The 14,295-nt window shown below is 38.1% G+C and overlaps 1 protein-coding gene across 1 annotated transcript in view; it reads left to right on the plus strand.

Annotated features, from left to right (window-relative positions):
• The window catches only part of DIP2B (disco interacting protein 2 homolog B), a 215,655-nt gene that overhangs the window by 161,171 nt on the left and 40,189 nt on the right, over window positions 1–14,295 (plus strand). The window contains exons 13-20 of the mRNA XM_069489769.1: window positions 2,791–2,893; window positions 4,150–4,214; window positions 6,308–6,401; window positions 6,890–7,009; window positions 8,363–8,477; window positions 9,042–9,181; window positions 9,759–9,895; window positions 13,679–13,759. Coding sequence (XP_069345870.1) covers window positions 2,791–2,893; window positions 4,150–4,214; window positions 6,308–6,401; window positions 6,890–7,009; window positions 8,363–8,477; window positions 9,042–9,181; window positions 9,759–9,895; window positions 13,679–13,759 — 855 coding nt within the window. The remainder of the gene's footprint in view (window positions 1–2,790; window positions 2,894–4,149; window positions 4,215–6,307; window positions 6,402–6,889; window positions 7,010–8,362; window positions 8,478–9,041; window positions 9,182–9,758; window positions 9,896–13,678; window positions 13,760–14,295) is intronic.

Below are 14,295 nucleotides of genomic sequence, written 5' to 3' on the forward strand. Positions count from 1 at the left end.
AAGGAGGGAAAATAGCTGTGCTTGAAAAGTACATATTCAACAGATAAGACATAAAGAGCAAGAAGAAACAAATGGCTAGCAGGTTTGGTATTGAAGGTTAGCATAGGAAGTGATTGATTGGCAATAGGATCTTGTTGAGGGATTAAGTCCTACTGCAAACCAGGTACCAGACTAAGTGCTTTAAATGCATTTTCTCATTTAGTCCTCATGACTACACTGTGAGGTTCAGATTTTTATTAAACTTTTTTTGTAGATGAGACTAAGACTTAAAAAGACTTGAGTGACTGACCAAAAGTCACATGACTCGAAAATAGCAGAGGTGGAACTCAAAGTCAGGTCTGTCTGACTCTAAAAGCTATATCCTTCACCACTCTGCATCCTGCTTGAGACATATGTTCACCAACTGTTTGCTAAATTAATGAATAGGCAAATTAGCTGGGCGCATACCTGTAATCCTAGCACTTTGGGAAACTGAGGTGGGAGGATCACTGGAGGCCAGGAGTTCGTGACAAGCCTGGACAACATAGCAAGACCTCATCTCTACAAAAAATGGAAACCTTAGCCAGACATGGTGGCGTGCACATGAAGTCTCAGCTACTTGGGAGGCCGAGGTGGTAGGATCACTTGAGCCTAGGAGTTTGGGGTTGCAGTGAGCTATGATGACACCACTGCACTCTAGCTTGGGCAACAGAGCAAGCCTGTGTCTCAAAACAAAAAAAAATTACAAATCAATAAATTTTAAAAAAGGTTTGGGAAACTATCACCCAAACTTGAACACTGTGGTGACAACAAGTATAGATAACTTTAATGACTGACTATAAAAAGGAAAAGAGTAGTAGCTGTGAGAGATGATGGGGTAATGTTGGATACAAGGATGATTGTTTTAAATGATGGAATAAGTCTGAGTATGTTTAAAAGATAGACAAACAAGCAATTAAAATACCAGATTTCCTAATCAACTCTCAGTCCATGTCATGTCTCCGTGATGACACGTTTCATCACGTCATCCACCTTAAAACTCTAGTCACTGGCTTCCTAGATTACTCTCTCTCAGTTCTTCTGCCTCATTGACCATTGCTTTTCAATCTTCATTGGTGCTTTCTAATAGGCGGAGGGCCCTTCATCAAGGGGCTGTTGCTCAGCTCTCTGGCCTCATTAGAACTACTATTCTCTGTATTTCTAGGTTCCTGTTATTTAGAACTAACTTGCCGTTCTCACTTGGGATCCCTCTATTACCAACAGGATTCTGCTAATGAGTTTAAACTAAAGTGGATAATAGGGAGCTGTTAAAAGAGTTAGCAGGAAAGTGACAAGAATGAATTTGTTATCAAAAAATTCATCTGGATTGGCTGGGTTAAGAAAAGAAGTAGGGAGACCAGCTTTAACAGTCACTCAGGTGAGCCCAAGCCCATGGGGATGGGAACAGAGAGAAGTGGTTGGAATCAAGAGACAGTAAGAAGCAGACTAGTCAGGGCTTGGTGACAGGGAGGAGGAAAGAAAGACTCAGGTTTCTGACTTGGGCAACGGGGTCGATGGCAGCATCATTCATTAAGATAGAAAATACAGCAGGAGGAGTTCTGGGCGGGGGTGGGGTGGGTAAAGAATACAGTGTTAGATACATTGGGTTTTCCAGGACTACAAGACATTCCAGGGAAACATTTAACTCTGTGAGTCTGGATCTCCCTGGAGGAGAGGCCTGGGTTAGAGATAGAGAACTGGAAGTTGTCAGGAATGTGGCACTCTGATGGAGTAAGGTGAAAAGAGAAGAGGAAGGAGAGTAGGACTCATAGGGAGTGCCAACATTGAAGGGTTAGGCAGAGAAAGTGGAGGAGCACGGGAGAGAGACAGACACACAGACAGAGACAGAGAGGCTATGAGGGGAGTGTCACCAAAGCTAAGGAAGGAGAAGGAGTCAAAAAAGAGAGCAGTCAAATGTTGCAGAACATTCTGATAAGGTATGCAAAATGTCATAACAATCAAGAAGTTCAGGCTGATCTGAGAGCAGTGAGGTTATCTCAGTTCATTGTTCATAGTCTGTTACAGATCAAACTCCAGTTCTATTCTTCCTCCCCCTTCTTCCTACTACTGCGCTTAACTAGTGTTTTAAAAAAAAATCATGCAGGGCAGGGTGGCACACACCTGTAGTCCCACCTACTGGAGAGGCTAAGGCAGGAGCATCACTTGAGCTCAGGATTTCAAGGTTGTAGCATGCAATTATCAGGCCTGTGAATAGCCACTGCACTCCAGCACGGGCAACATAGCAAGACCCTGTGTCTTAAAAGTTAAAAAAGGTTGATCCTGGTAAAAAGCAACTTGAATGGAGTATTGATGGTAAAAGCAAAATTGTAGTTGAATGATTTGTAAAGCGAATAGGCCATTCATTTCTAGGTCTCCCGCTATGAGACTGGGAGCTTCTGATGCACAGGGACCACATCTAACACACCTTTAACTCTGCAGTGCTGTGCTTGACATGCATTTATTTGGTATTGTGCTTCTGTTACTACAGCTCAAGTCACTTGTTTGTTGTAGCTTTTTTAGCAGCCACTTCACACTGATGACTAAACTGTGGTCTTTTTCACACATACTTTTCTTGAGCTTTGTCATCCTCCATTCCCATCTTTGTGTAATTAGAGTTTGGGACCCAAGTCCATAGCCTTAAATACTCATATTAAATTCAGCCCATTATGATGGCTTAACTGAGTTTTGTTTTTGAATTCTAATTTTGTCATTTGAAATAACCCATTTTATTGTGTTTCTTATGTTTTTGTTTTTTGGTATTTTTTTTCCTAGTACAAAACAAGCAAAGAAGGGAGTGTAATGGGAGTTACAGTGTCCCGGCTTGCAATGTTGTCTCACTGCCAAGCTCTGTCACAGGCCTGCAATTATTCTGAAGGTCAGACCTCATCCCATGACTGCCCTCATTGTTAGCTTCAGATATGTGTGACTGTGAGCACAATGCTCGGTGATTAGATTCCATTTAATGACCAAATTCAGAGTGAAATGTTCTAAGACACATTCTTGGCTTGCTTTTGTTTTCTTCTTTTTCACAAATATGCTGTAATTTAAAGGAACTAAAATTCTGGGCAAACTAAATACGTAAAGCATGATTTCTAGAGTACAGATATAGAAAATTCCGATTAAAACCATGTGTTTATTAGTGGTGGAATGTCAGGTATCTCCATCTTTCCGTGTACAGAGAACTACCAGCTATACATTTGGAGTCAAAGAAATTCAGCTAACACAAAGCACAAATTAAAACACAAAAAAGTGTTCTGTATTTTTGAACTTTAGATGTGTTAATATGTATTGTATAATGACTATTTGACTTAGAATGTTCTTTGCAATATTGACTTTTTAGTGTTTTATTTTCCTTTCGCAAAATGAAACAAGTTAATATGTATGCCTTATAAAACAACATTGTTGTCTGGTAAAAGATATATATATATATATATATGTATGTGTGTATATGTATATATATGTGTGTGTGTATATATATATATGTGTGTGTGTGTGTGTGTGTATATATATATATATATATATATATATAATGGGAGCAATCAAAATGCCCCCAAATAGAGATTAAATTATAATGCATTCATATAATGGGTTATACCGTGAGACATTAAAACTCATGTTCTTGAATGTTAAAGATATGGACAAATTGTTTTGGTATATCATTAAGTAGAAAAAGTTAGATACAGAGCTTTGTATACCAATTTTGCTATGTTAGATATCTATCTATATGTAAATACCTTGAAGTATATGTGTGTGAATATAGATATAATATATATTTATATACACACACCCACATTTTTATTCAGAAGTTTAATTTTTTACACATATTTGTGAAACTTACAGAGTTCCTAAAACAAGCATGTGTTCCTTATATAATTAGGGGGAAAAATTATCTCTTGGAAGAAATGCCCAAGTCATAAGAAGTTTCTGACTCATTGTCTTTGCTGTTCCCACGTCACCCTATCTATGATCAGTTCTCCAAGGGGACCCTCAAACAGTCAAAAGACCCAGAGAACTTTTAGTCATTTCTCTAAAAGCACCAAATTAGTTGTTTAGTCGAGGCAAGTGACATGATTTTGCTACTTAACACTAAAGATGATTTCCTTGTGTTTTTTCCTATTTTTTCTATTTTAGGGGAAACAGTAGTAAATGTTTTAGACTTTAAGAAGGATGCTGGGCTGTGGCATGGCATGTTTGCGGTAAGCTACTCAGATGTAAGGCCTTTAGTATAAATTGCTTATGATTAAGGCCAGCATACTATATAACTAGAGCATCTCTCAGTGCTTGTTTGAAATTTAAGCCCCCAAAAGATCAGTAATATTTTCTAGAAGACATTTAACCTTTGTTTTGACAAAATGTATTGAATGATTGCCATGCATAAACTGCATGCTACAACTGAAGAATGCAGTAACAAGATAGATGGAGATGCTTTCCATCATAGAGGAACAGGTAACGTGCTGTGGGTGTTAGAGAAAGGTGGCTTCCTTCTGGCTCTGGGCTTCAAGGCTGTTTTTGTGGAAGAGATGACAGCTAAGCTGGACTTTGAAAATTAGATTAGCTTTAGCTATTTGCACATTTTGGGGGGAGTAAGGTAGAAAGAGGGGACATTTTAAGTGGGAAAGCTACCAAATGTAACGTGCCATTTAGGAGGAGAGAAAGAGAAGAAATATAGGATTTCTGAGTTGAAGAAGACCTCAGAGAGTACCTAGTCCCACTTCCTTAGATATTGCAGGAGCTGGGATGGAGTAGGAAATGAGGCATGAGGGAAGAGGAGAAGGATCCTTCTTCACCCAGGATCCCCCAAATTAGTAGAGCTTTATTCCTTGAGTGTACCTACTTTGTAGCTCTTTTCTGAAAACTTTGTCATTTTCTTTTTTTATCATAAGTTAAAAACCCTTGCGAGCAGTTAAGAGAACACTCCTCCCTGTGATACAAAGTGCAAGATAGGGACGTGTATGAAGAGTTAGTTATAAACACCTTTTCCTGAAACCAAAAGTTTGTCATCAGAGCTAGAAACTTGGGGGAGGGAGGGAATGGTATCTTACAATGGTATCTTGGTTTGTTTGGGCAACTTAGGTGGTGAACTAAATGGCCAGTCTAACCACCAAGGCTTGTGTACTCTGCCAGGCTGGGTCTCTTTGAGGCATCGTGCGTATGCTTGGTTTGGGTGATAGGAAAGACACCAAACTGCATGATCCCTCCACTCCGTCAGCTTTATTTAACCAAACACTTAACAGGTGTAGATAGGACCTCCTGTAAGTAACAGGGACACTTTGATTTCTTGCTTCGTGATACCCACTCACCCCTTTGTGGTATGTGGCAAGCATGAGCACAATGAAAATGCTTAGTGGGTAGAAGTGGCAGTATCTGTTAACATTTTAAAAGCATATACCAGTCCCAGCTACGCGGGAGGCTGAGGTAAGATGAACTGTTGAGCCCAGGAGTTGGAGGCCAGCTTGGGCAACAAAACAAGAGCCCATCTCTTTTTTTTAAAAAAAAAAAAAAAACATTTTCCCAAGGACCCAGCAGTACTACTTTTCTGTATCTACCCTAGAGAAACACTTGCACGTGAGCCCAGAGCCCAGGGAGGCGAGTACAAATATGTTCCTTGAAACATTGCTTGTAATAGCAAAAAATTATTATTAATTGGGACATACCTAAATAATTGTGATATAGCCATACTATGGAATACTGTACAGCAGTTCAAAAAGAATTATGTGGATCTCTTGTACCAATATGTATACATTTAGCTCTAAAACAATTTAAATGAAAAAAAATCCAAGTAGTAGATATATATGTAATATGATGTCTTTTACCTTAAAAATAATATTTCAGGACGGGCACAGTGGCTCACGCCTGTTTTCCTGGCACTCTGGAGGCCGAGGTGGGAGGCTCATTTGAGGTCAGGAGTTCGAGACCAGCCTGAGCAAGAGCTAGACCCTGTCTCTATAAAAAAAAAAAAAAGAAAGAAAGAAAAGAAAGGAAAAGAAAAAAATAATACTTCATGCTTTTATGGGGACACATATATAAATGTAAATGCATTGAAAAGGGACTGAAGGGATATGTATCAAAGTTGTAACTGTGATTATATCTCTGGGGAAGAAAGGAGGAACCAGGTTTGCGGGTAGGCATCAAAGGAAGTTCAACCTTATAGTAATATTTCAGATTTTTTTTCAAGGAGCACGTATTAGAGTATTATTTGTGCAGTTAGAATTGTTAATAAAATATCAGCTCAGTTTTAAAATGCAGTATGTTTGGTATTGATTACTTGTCCTTTTTCTTTGCCTTTCAGAATGTAATGAATAAGATGCATACGATTAGTGTGCCCTACTCTGTCATGAAAACCTGCCCTCTCTCTTGGGTCCAGAGAGTACATGCCCACAAAGGTAGTCACCCACAGCATCTAAGCTTTACTTATGTGACTGTTTAAATTAAGTTTTCAGGGATTTTCAAATTGGTCTTGTGGACACATTGCATTGGTGGCTTAAAAATTTTAGAGTTCAATTACTACAGAATTGGGTATATTGTTTATTTCATCTCACTAATGTCCTTAGTTAAGAATTGAGATGAATTCTCCCAACCCTGAGCCTTGAATTAGATATGAGTGCTGTGGTGTCTCAAATTTCCTTGGTTGGGATACTGGAGCCTGCCTAGAGGTCACAGTGAATAAATAATTGTGGATCCAGTCAGTCATGTAAGTATGGTGCTTTCTGTTTGTGAGCTACTGGCACAATCTCTTTGAAACCTTTTTTATTTTCTCCCAAGTAAAAATCATGATTCCCAAAATAAGTAAAAATGTTTTTATTATAGTATATTAAATGTATACCAAATGTAGTGTGTGTGTCTGTTAACTTCATCCCTTCTGAATTTATAGCCAAGGTGGCTTTAGTCAAGTGTCGAGATCTGCACTGGGCTATGATGGCACATCGGGACCAAAGGGACGTGAGCTTGAGCTCCCTCCGAATGTTAATTGTGACTGATGGAGCTAATCCCTGTGAGTACTTCTGCAGTGTGGGTCTGGGAATATCCTTTCCTTTGGTAGATAAGGTTTTTTTTTCTCTCTTTCTGTACGCTTTTTAAAAAACATCTGTATGGAAATATAATTCACATACTGTGAAACTCACCCATTTAAAGTGTACAATTAATTGGTTTTGGTATATTCACAGAGTTATGCAATAATCACCATGATCTAAGTTTAGAACGTTTACCTTACCCCAAAAAGAAATCAGTCACTCAACCCATTTCTCCCCACTGCCCCCAGCCCTTACCCTCTGTCTCTCTAGATTTGTCTGTCCTGAACATTGCATATAAATGCAGTCATACAGTATGTGGTCTTTTGTGATGGGCTTCTTTCACTCAGCATAATGTTTTCTAGGTTCATCCGTGTTGTAACATCTTTCAGTACTTTATTCTGTTTTATTGCTAAATAATATTCCATTGTATGGATAAACCACATTTTATTTATTCATCTTCTGATGAATCTATAAGTTTTTTTTGGTTTTGTTTTTGTTTTTATTTCATCTTGTTATGGGGGATACAGAATTTCAGGTTACATACGTTGCTCCTGTTCCGTCTGGAGCTCTGGCTTGGGGGGAAAGGCGGAATCTATAAGTTTTTAAACCACTCTTTCTTGCTCACTCATTTATGTCCTCTTTCTGTCATGTAAGTGTGGGTATTCCTTAAAGGAGCAATGTAAGGGTGATTTAATGTAAACAGTTGTCTGGACTTTATGTAAATTCCCCCTAGCAGAAAATCCAAAGGGTTTACAAAATCTTTTAGCGATGTTACTGTGGTACCTGCTTTTTCCTACAAGCACAAAAATCCTGATCCTTCACACAATAAAATCAGGTAAAGCATTAAATACTATGGTCTTTGTCAGAAATGGATTTTTGTCAAGTCACGTTGATCTTCTTGATTTAAAGCACAGACATGAGATTGACCTTAATAAGAAAAAAGTCAGAGAATATCACATAGAGGAAGGTAGAACTAAGCCAATACTATATTGCATTGGCTGTAATAGTTCTTCAGGAAGACTTGCTAAATTATAAACTGGCTGCATATTGCCTGCAGTGTTATCTCTGATATTGATTTGTCAGTTTGGTAGGAACAGCCCTATTCCAGGTTGTAACTTTAAATAGTGTCAGTAACCTTTCGTGGGCTGGATGAGCATTAATTTGTCCTTGGAATGTATCAAACCACCTCACAGGCACAGTAAAACATTTGTATGGAATTAACAATATACAATATGAGTTCTCATGAGAAACAAATATGTTAGCTGTCTATTCTTTGTCGTTTTCCTGCAGTAATGAAAATCACAATTTCAGGTTGATCTGTTCCAACTCCTTAGGGTCTGTGTCATCCTGTGATGCCTTCCTGAGTCTGTTCCAAAGCCATGGACTGAAACCGGAGGCCATCTGTCCGTGTGCTACGTCTGCTGAAGCCATGACTGTGGCAATCCGCAGGTACCGTTCGGGATGTCAGATGCTGTTGATGAATGTTACAACTTGGATGGAATATGTAATATTTACCAGGTGATGCCGAAGGGATGCTAACTAATTTTCTGCTTCATAAACATAAAAGTGAAAATTACTTTGTAAAATAGTTTCAAGCATCTCATTTATTTTTCCCACTTTTGCCCAAAATATCTGTGGTAAACTGGAAATTTAATTAATCTCATCTCATATTTGTAAATTAGTTCTTTTTTGTGTCATTTTGCACTTTAAAATCTTTAGCATTTTAGACTAGAAATAGGCTGTTCTTATTGGTAGCTTAAGTGTGGATAGTACATTTATAGTATCCTCAAGACCAGTATATTCTTAACAACTGATTAACATTTACTATTTTCACCGCTTAAAAGTTGACCATGATTTTTACATTCAAATTTAATTAATTTGACATATTTTTGGTAGAGCAAATGGAGATTATTTTTGTATTTTAGCCAGAGGAAGTTTGTTTTCTTACATATCCATATTTTTCTCTTGATATTATTTAATTTGCCAAACTTGATTCGTTGATTTTCTTTTCAGGCCTGGAGTTCCAGGGGCCCCTTTGCCAGGAAGAGCCATTCTCTCAATGAATGGATTGAGTTATGGGGTGATACGGGTCAATACTGAAGATAAAAATTCAGCACTGACGGTCCAGGATGTGGGGCATGTAATGCCTGGTGGTGAGTTATGAGGAGCACCATTTGGTTTTTCATAAAGATTTGTCATCAGAGATAGTAGAGCTTAATAAAATAGGAGAGCCAAGACACAAATCCTAAATTCAACACTTAGTCATTTAATTTCTCAAAACCTCTGGAAAAGGTAAGTAATTGTAATAATGCTGACCTTCCAGCAGTATTGTATGGTTTATTAATTGTGAGTGCTTTAAGTACACTTCTCCACATGGAATGCTCAATACTGAGTGATACTAAAGTTGTCTGGTTTTCACTGTAATTGCCAAGCCATTGGGATTAGCAAAAAGTTAGAGCATACTGCTTCTGTGAGTGTTTAAGTTTAATCTGCCAAGGATAACACCTAATTAATCTAGCCAGTTTCTTTGGACTTTGCATGTCACTGTGTCTACAAGCTTTACATTTCAAATATACCAATGTAGTTTCAGGTTTATTTTTAGCATTCTGGTTTGGTATTCTTAATGCCACTCAGTAAATATAAAAACTCCGCTAGGTTCACAGGATGGGCCTTTTAATTTGCAAAGTTTTCCAGAATATTTGTCTCTTACCTATATTTTCTGTACATTAGGGATGATGTGCATTGTGAAACCAGATGGACCTCCCCAGCTCTGCAAAACAGATGAAATTGGAGAAATCTGTGTTAGCTCCAGAACTGGAGGCATGATGTACTTTGGGCTTGCTGGTGTGACAAAAAATACATTTGAGGTACATGATATTAACATTTCACAGGAAGAAAAAAAAACACAAGTTTCTAAAAGATACTAAATGTATAATTTTTCTATCCAAAATGAAATTAAAGTTTATTTCTCAACTTAAACTTAATTTTTTTTAGGTTATTTAGCTTACAAACAGCTTTTTAATGGCCAAAACAAACAATTGACTTAGAAACCAACTTGTGGAACTAACCCACTCATAAATTGGAAGTTTTCGGGATTATTCTCCTGAGGTCAATTATTTGCCAGATGGAGAAACTTAATTTTGGCTAAGTAATTTCCATAGAAGTTTCAGAGTCCAAAATGACTAGAAATTCTGAGACACATGCACTCTACAGATTTTTCATCTCATTCATCCTGCAGATTGTTATTTTGTTCAGATGTAAACTTGTCAAAAAATGAGCCAAAGTATTGCTCCAAGTGAAATTTAAAATGTGAACATTTCTGTAAAAAAGTCCTTTTGGGTAGGCAAGACAGTAGATTTTAACTCTCAATTCTTCCATGATTCAGTGGAAAGAATCAGTTCTAATACTATCTTCACCATTCCAGTGTTCAAATAAGCCTCATTTTAAACACTATTAAAAAAACTTTACAGAGAAAATGTTTGGTGAGGTCAGGATGTTATTAAGGCAGATCCACTGGCTGATGGGACATAGCATAATGTGGTAGTTGGAGTATGTACTCTGGAGTTAGACTTACCTAAGTCCAAATCCCGACTCTGCCACTCAGTAGCTGACCTTGGGTGAGTTGCCTAAACTCTTTGTGCCCCAATTTCCTTATCTTTAAAATGTGAGTAATAATAGTACCTGTACCTCATAGGATTGTGTAAGGACTAAATGAATTAATGTTTATAAAGTGCTTAGAATAGCACCTGGTGCATAGGAAGTGCTATTGTATATCCGTTTAGACAAAATAAGGATAAAAGTCCTCACAAAAAGAGGCCTCTGGTGAATTTTCTGTGGCTTGAGCTTTATAAGCTCCAAGTTTTAATTTTGAGAGTACAGTGACAGTGGCTCCATCTCTCAAGAGTAAATTCGAGCTATGCCAGATTACTAATTAAAAGTAAAGAACCATCCAGGCATGGTGGCTCATACCTGTAATCTTGGCACTTAGGGAGACCAAGGAAGGAGGATCACTTGAAGCCAGCAGTGGGAGACCAAGCTGAGCAACATTGTAAGACCCTATCTCTACAAAAAATAGAAAAATTAGCCAGGCATGATGTCACATGCCTGTAGTCCCAGTTACTGCTTGAAAGGCTGAGGCAGGAGTATCTCTTGAGTCTAGGAGTTCGAGGCTGTAGTAACTATGATCACACTACTGCATTCCAGCCAGGGTGATAGAGTGAGACCCTATCTCAAAAAGAAAATAAAAAAGATGTGCTCAATTCACCTTGACAGGAATGGACATTCCCAAGCTCCTCAGGTATGTTTACTGCAAGTCTCTTGGTGGTTTACTTTCACAGGTGACTACCTCCCTCCCTTTAGTTGTATATAAATTTAACTAATGTAAATATCACTCTATTTCTCCTCTGTTTTGAAGTACTTAGACTACATGTACTTCCAGTACCTGTAATTTTTCTTTATTGAATTTTCCTTACTAAAAACAAAACCCTCAAAAGTGTTTGAAGATGCTGATAGTATTTTATTACATTACCTTTCCTACAAGACAGTTGCCCAACCCAGAACTCTGAGACATAACTCCTACCTGCTAGGTCCATAGTGATGAAGAAAATTTGAAATCTCTGGTATAAATTTAATGATAGCAAAGTAGAATAAAAATCCTAACCAAAAAAGGAGAAAACTACACCCTTTAAACATTAATATTAAAGTTCCCAATATTTTTCTTACTCAATTCTTACATTTAAATCCTGAGAAAGTTTTCCACCATGGTTAACATTTCACTAGGACAAAAGATATGTTAGTTAGTTAGTTAGTTATACATACACACACACACACACACACACACACACACGGAGTTTTGCTGTGTTGCCCAGGCTAGAGTGCCCTGGTGTCAGCCTAGTTCACAGCAATCTCAAACTCCTGAGCTCAAGCAATTCTCCTGCCTCAGCCTCCTGAGTAGCTGGAATTACAGGCGCATAACACCACGCCTGGCTAATTCTTCTATTTTTAGTCGAGACAGGGTCTCACTCTTGCTTAGTCTGGTCGTGAACTCCTGACCTCAAGCGATCCTCCCTCCTTGGCCTCCCAGAGTGCTAGGATTACAGGCCTGAGCCACCATGCCTGGCCAAAAGTCAAAAAATAGAAGTGTATTTTAAAAATAAGCTACCAGGGCGAAAAACTTTTGTGACATGTCTGAGAACAAAGATATAATTTTCCGTCACTACCACGTGCTAGCTGTTTAGAGGCAAATGAAACTCACTTTCTCATCTGTAGAATGAAAATCATCATCCTGTTTCATAAGATTGACTTGAGAATTAACTGCAAAACAAGTAGACCCGTCCTTGGTACATGATAAGCATTTAACAAATGTTAGCTCTTGTTATAATTGTTCTCCTTTATAAAAAAAGAAATCTTAAAAAGTAGCCAGTTCTGAATCAAGGACCAGAGGGGGGAAAAAAAGAAAAGAAAAATTAGGAAGATGTGGTGCATGCTTCTAGTCCCAGCTACTCGAGAGGCTGACACGGGAGGATTGCTTGAGCCCAGGAGTTTGAGACTGCAGTGTGCTGTGATAGCACCATTGCACTCCAGCCTGGGTGACAAGTGAGACCCCATCTCTTAAAAAAAAAAAAATAAAAAAATAAAAGGGGAAAAAACCAATCAGATAGAAAAAATGGACAGGAGACATGAATAGCCTACTCACGAAAGAAATATAAAAGGCCAGTAAACTGAGGAAAAGAAATACAACCATATTATAATACTAATAAGGAAATGCATTTACAGTAACAATGGATATCTTTTTTTGTACCAGATTGGCAAAGTTTGGAAAAATAGACAATACAAATATTAGCCAAGATATGGGAAAAACAGACATTCTAAAATGGTGCTAGTAGAGTGTAAATTGATACAACAGTTTTGTAGACCAGCCTGTTAAAATTGAAAAGATTCATGCCTTTTGTACAAATGCACAAAAATATGAACAGCAGTATTCATGAAAGCACCATTTATAATGGCGAAAAATTCGAACAACCCTACACAGCCATAATAAAAGGCTGGTTACATCCTAATAGCTACCATTTCCTGAGTACTGACTCTGGGCCAGGCACCGTGCTTATGTTTGCATTCCTTAATTTTACTGCAAGCCTATGAGAGGCATTGAGAGAACTTTGCTTTATGGCTGAAAAAATTGAAACTCAGGAAAGTCCAGGAACTTGCCCAAAGTCCACATTAGTAATAATAAGTGGCAGATCCAGAAACTGAACTGAACTCCAAGGGCTATGCTATCCTGTCCCTTCCTGAAATGGTATATTACAAAGCTGTTTTACAAAGTGGGCTAGATATACTCTTACTGACTTGGAAGTGTATCCAAGCTATATAATGTGAGACAGTAAATTGCAAAACAGTTATATAATATGAGCTCTTAAAAAGAAAACTCTTAGTATATTAACATATGTGTCTTTTAAAAAGTCCAGAGAGATAACAAATTGTAAATGTTGTTATCACTTAAGAGGATGGAATTACTGGATTCACTATTTATATAATGTTAGTTTTTCAGTGAGCATGTATTGCTATTGTAATTTGTTTTAGTAAGACCTAAAAATTCAAACACAATTCCTAAGAAAAAGCAAATTTTTCACTTTCTTCCTTTTGTCTTTTAGGTGATACCAGTGACTTCTGCAGGCTCTCCTGTTGGGGACGTGCCATTCATCCGTTCAGGATTGCTGGGGTTTGTAGGGCCAGTAAGTGATGCTTTCGGTACATCTGATCCAAATATTTGTACTGTACTTAACAGAACAGAACAAATTCTGATTAGTCCAAGAATGTTACAGGGCCACTTATATTTAGAACAGTTCCTGTAAGGATGTCATAAAATAAGTTAATGTTTATTGTTTCCATTACTCAAGTTCATTTGACACTTTCAAACTAAGACATTATTTTTTTTTTTTTTTTGAGACAGTCTCGCTTTGTTACCCGGGCTAGAGTGAATGCCGTGGCGTCAGCCTAGCTCACAGCAACCTCAAACTCCTGGGCTTAGACGATCCTACTGCCTCAGCCTCCCGAGTAGCTGGGACTACAGGCATGCGCCACCATGCCCGGCTAATTTTTTCTATATATATATTTTAGTTGGCCAGATAATTTCTTTCTATTTTTAGTAGAGACGGGGATCTCGCTCTTGCTCAGGCTGGTCTCGAACTCCTGAGCTCAAACAATCCACCTGCCTCGGCCACCCAGAGTGCTAGGATTACAGGCGTGAGCCACCGCGCCCAGCCCTAAG

The sequence above is a fragment of the Eulemur rufifrons genome, chromosome 16 (genome assembly GCF_041146395.1).
Source record: "Eulemur rufifrons isolate Redbay chromosome 16, OSU_ERuf_1, whole genome shotgun sequence".
NCBI classification, from domain to species: domain Eukaryota; kingdom Metazoa; phylum Chordata; class Mammalia; order Primates; family Lemuridae; genus Eulemur; species Eulemur rufifrons.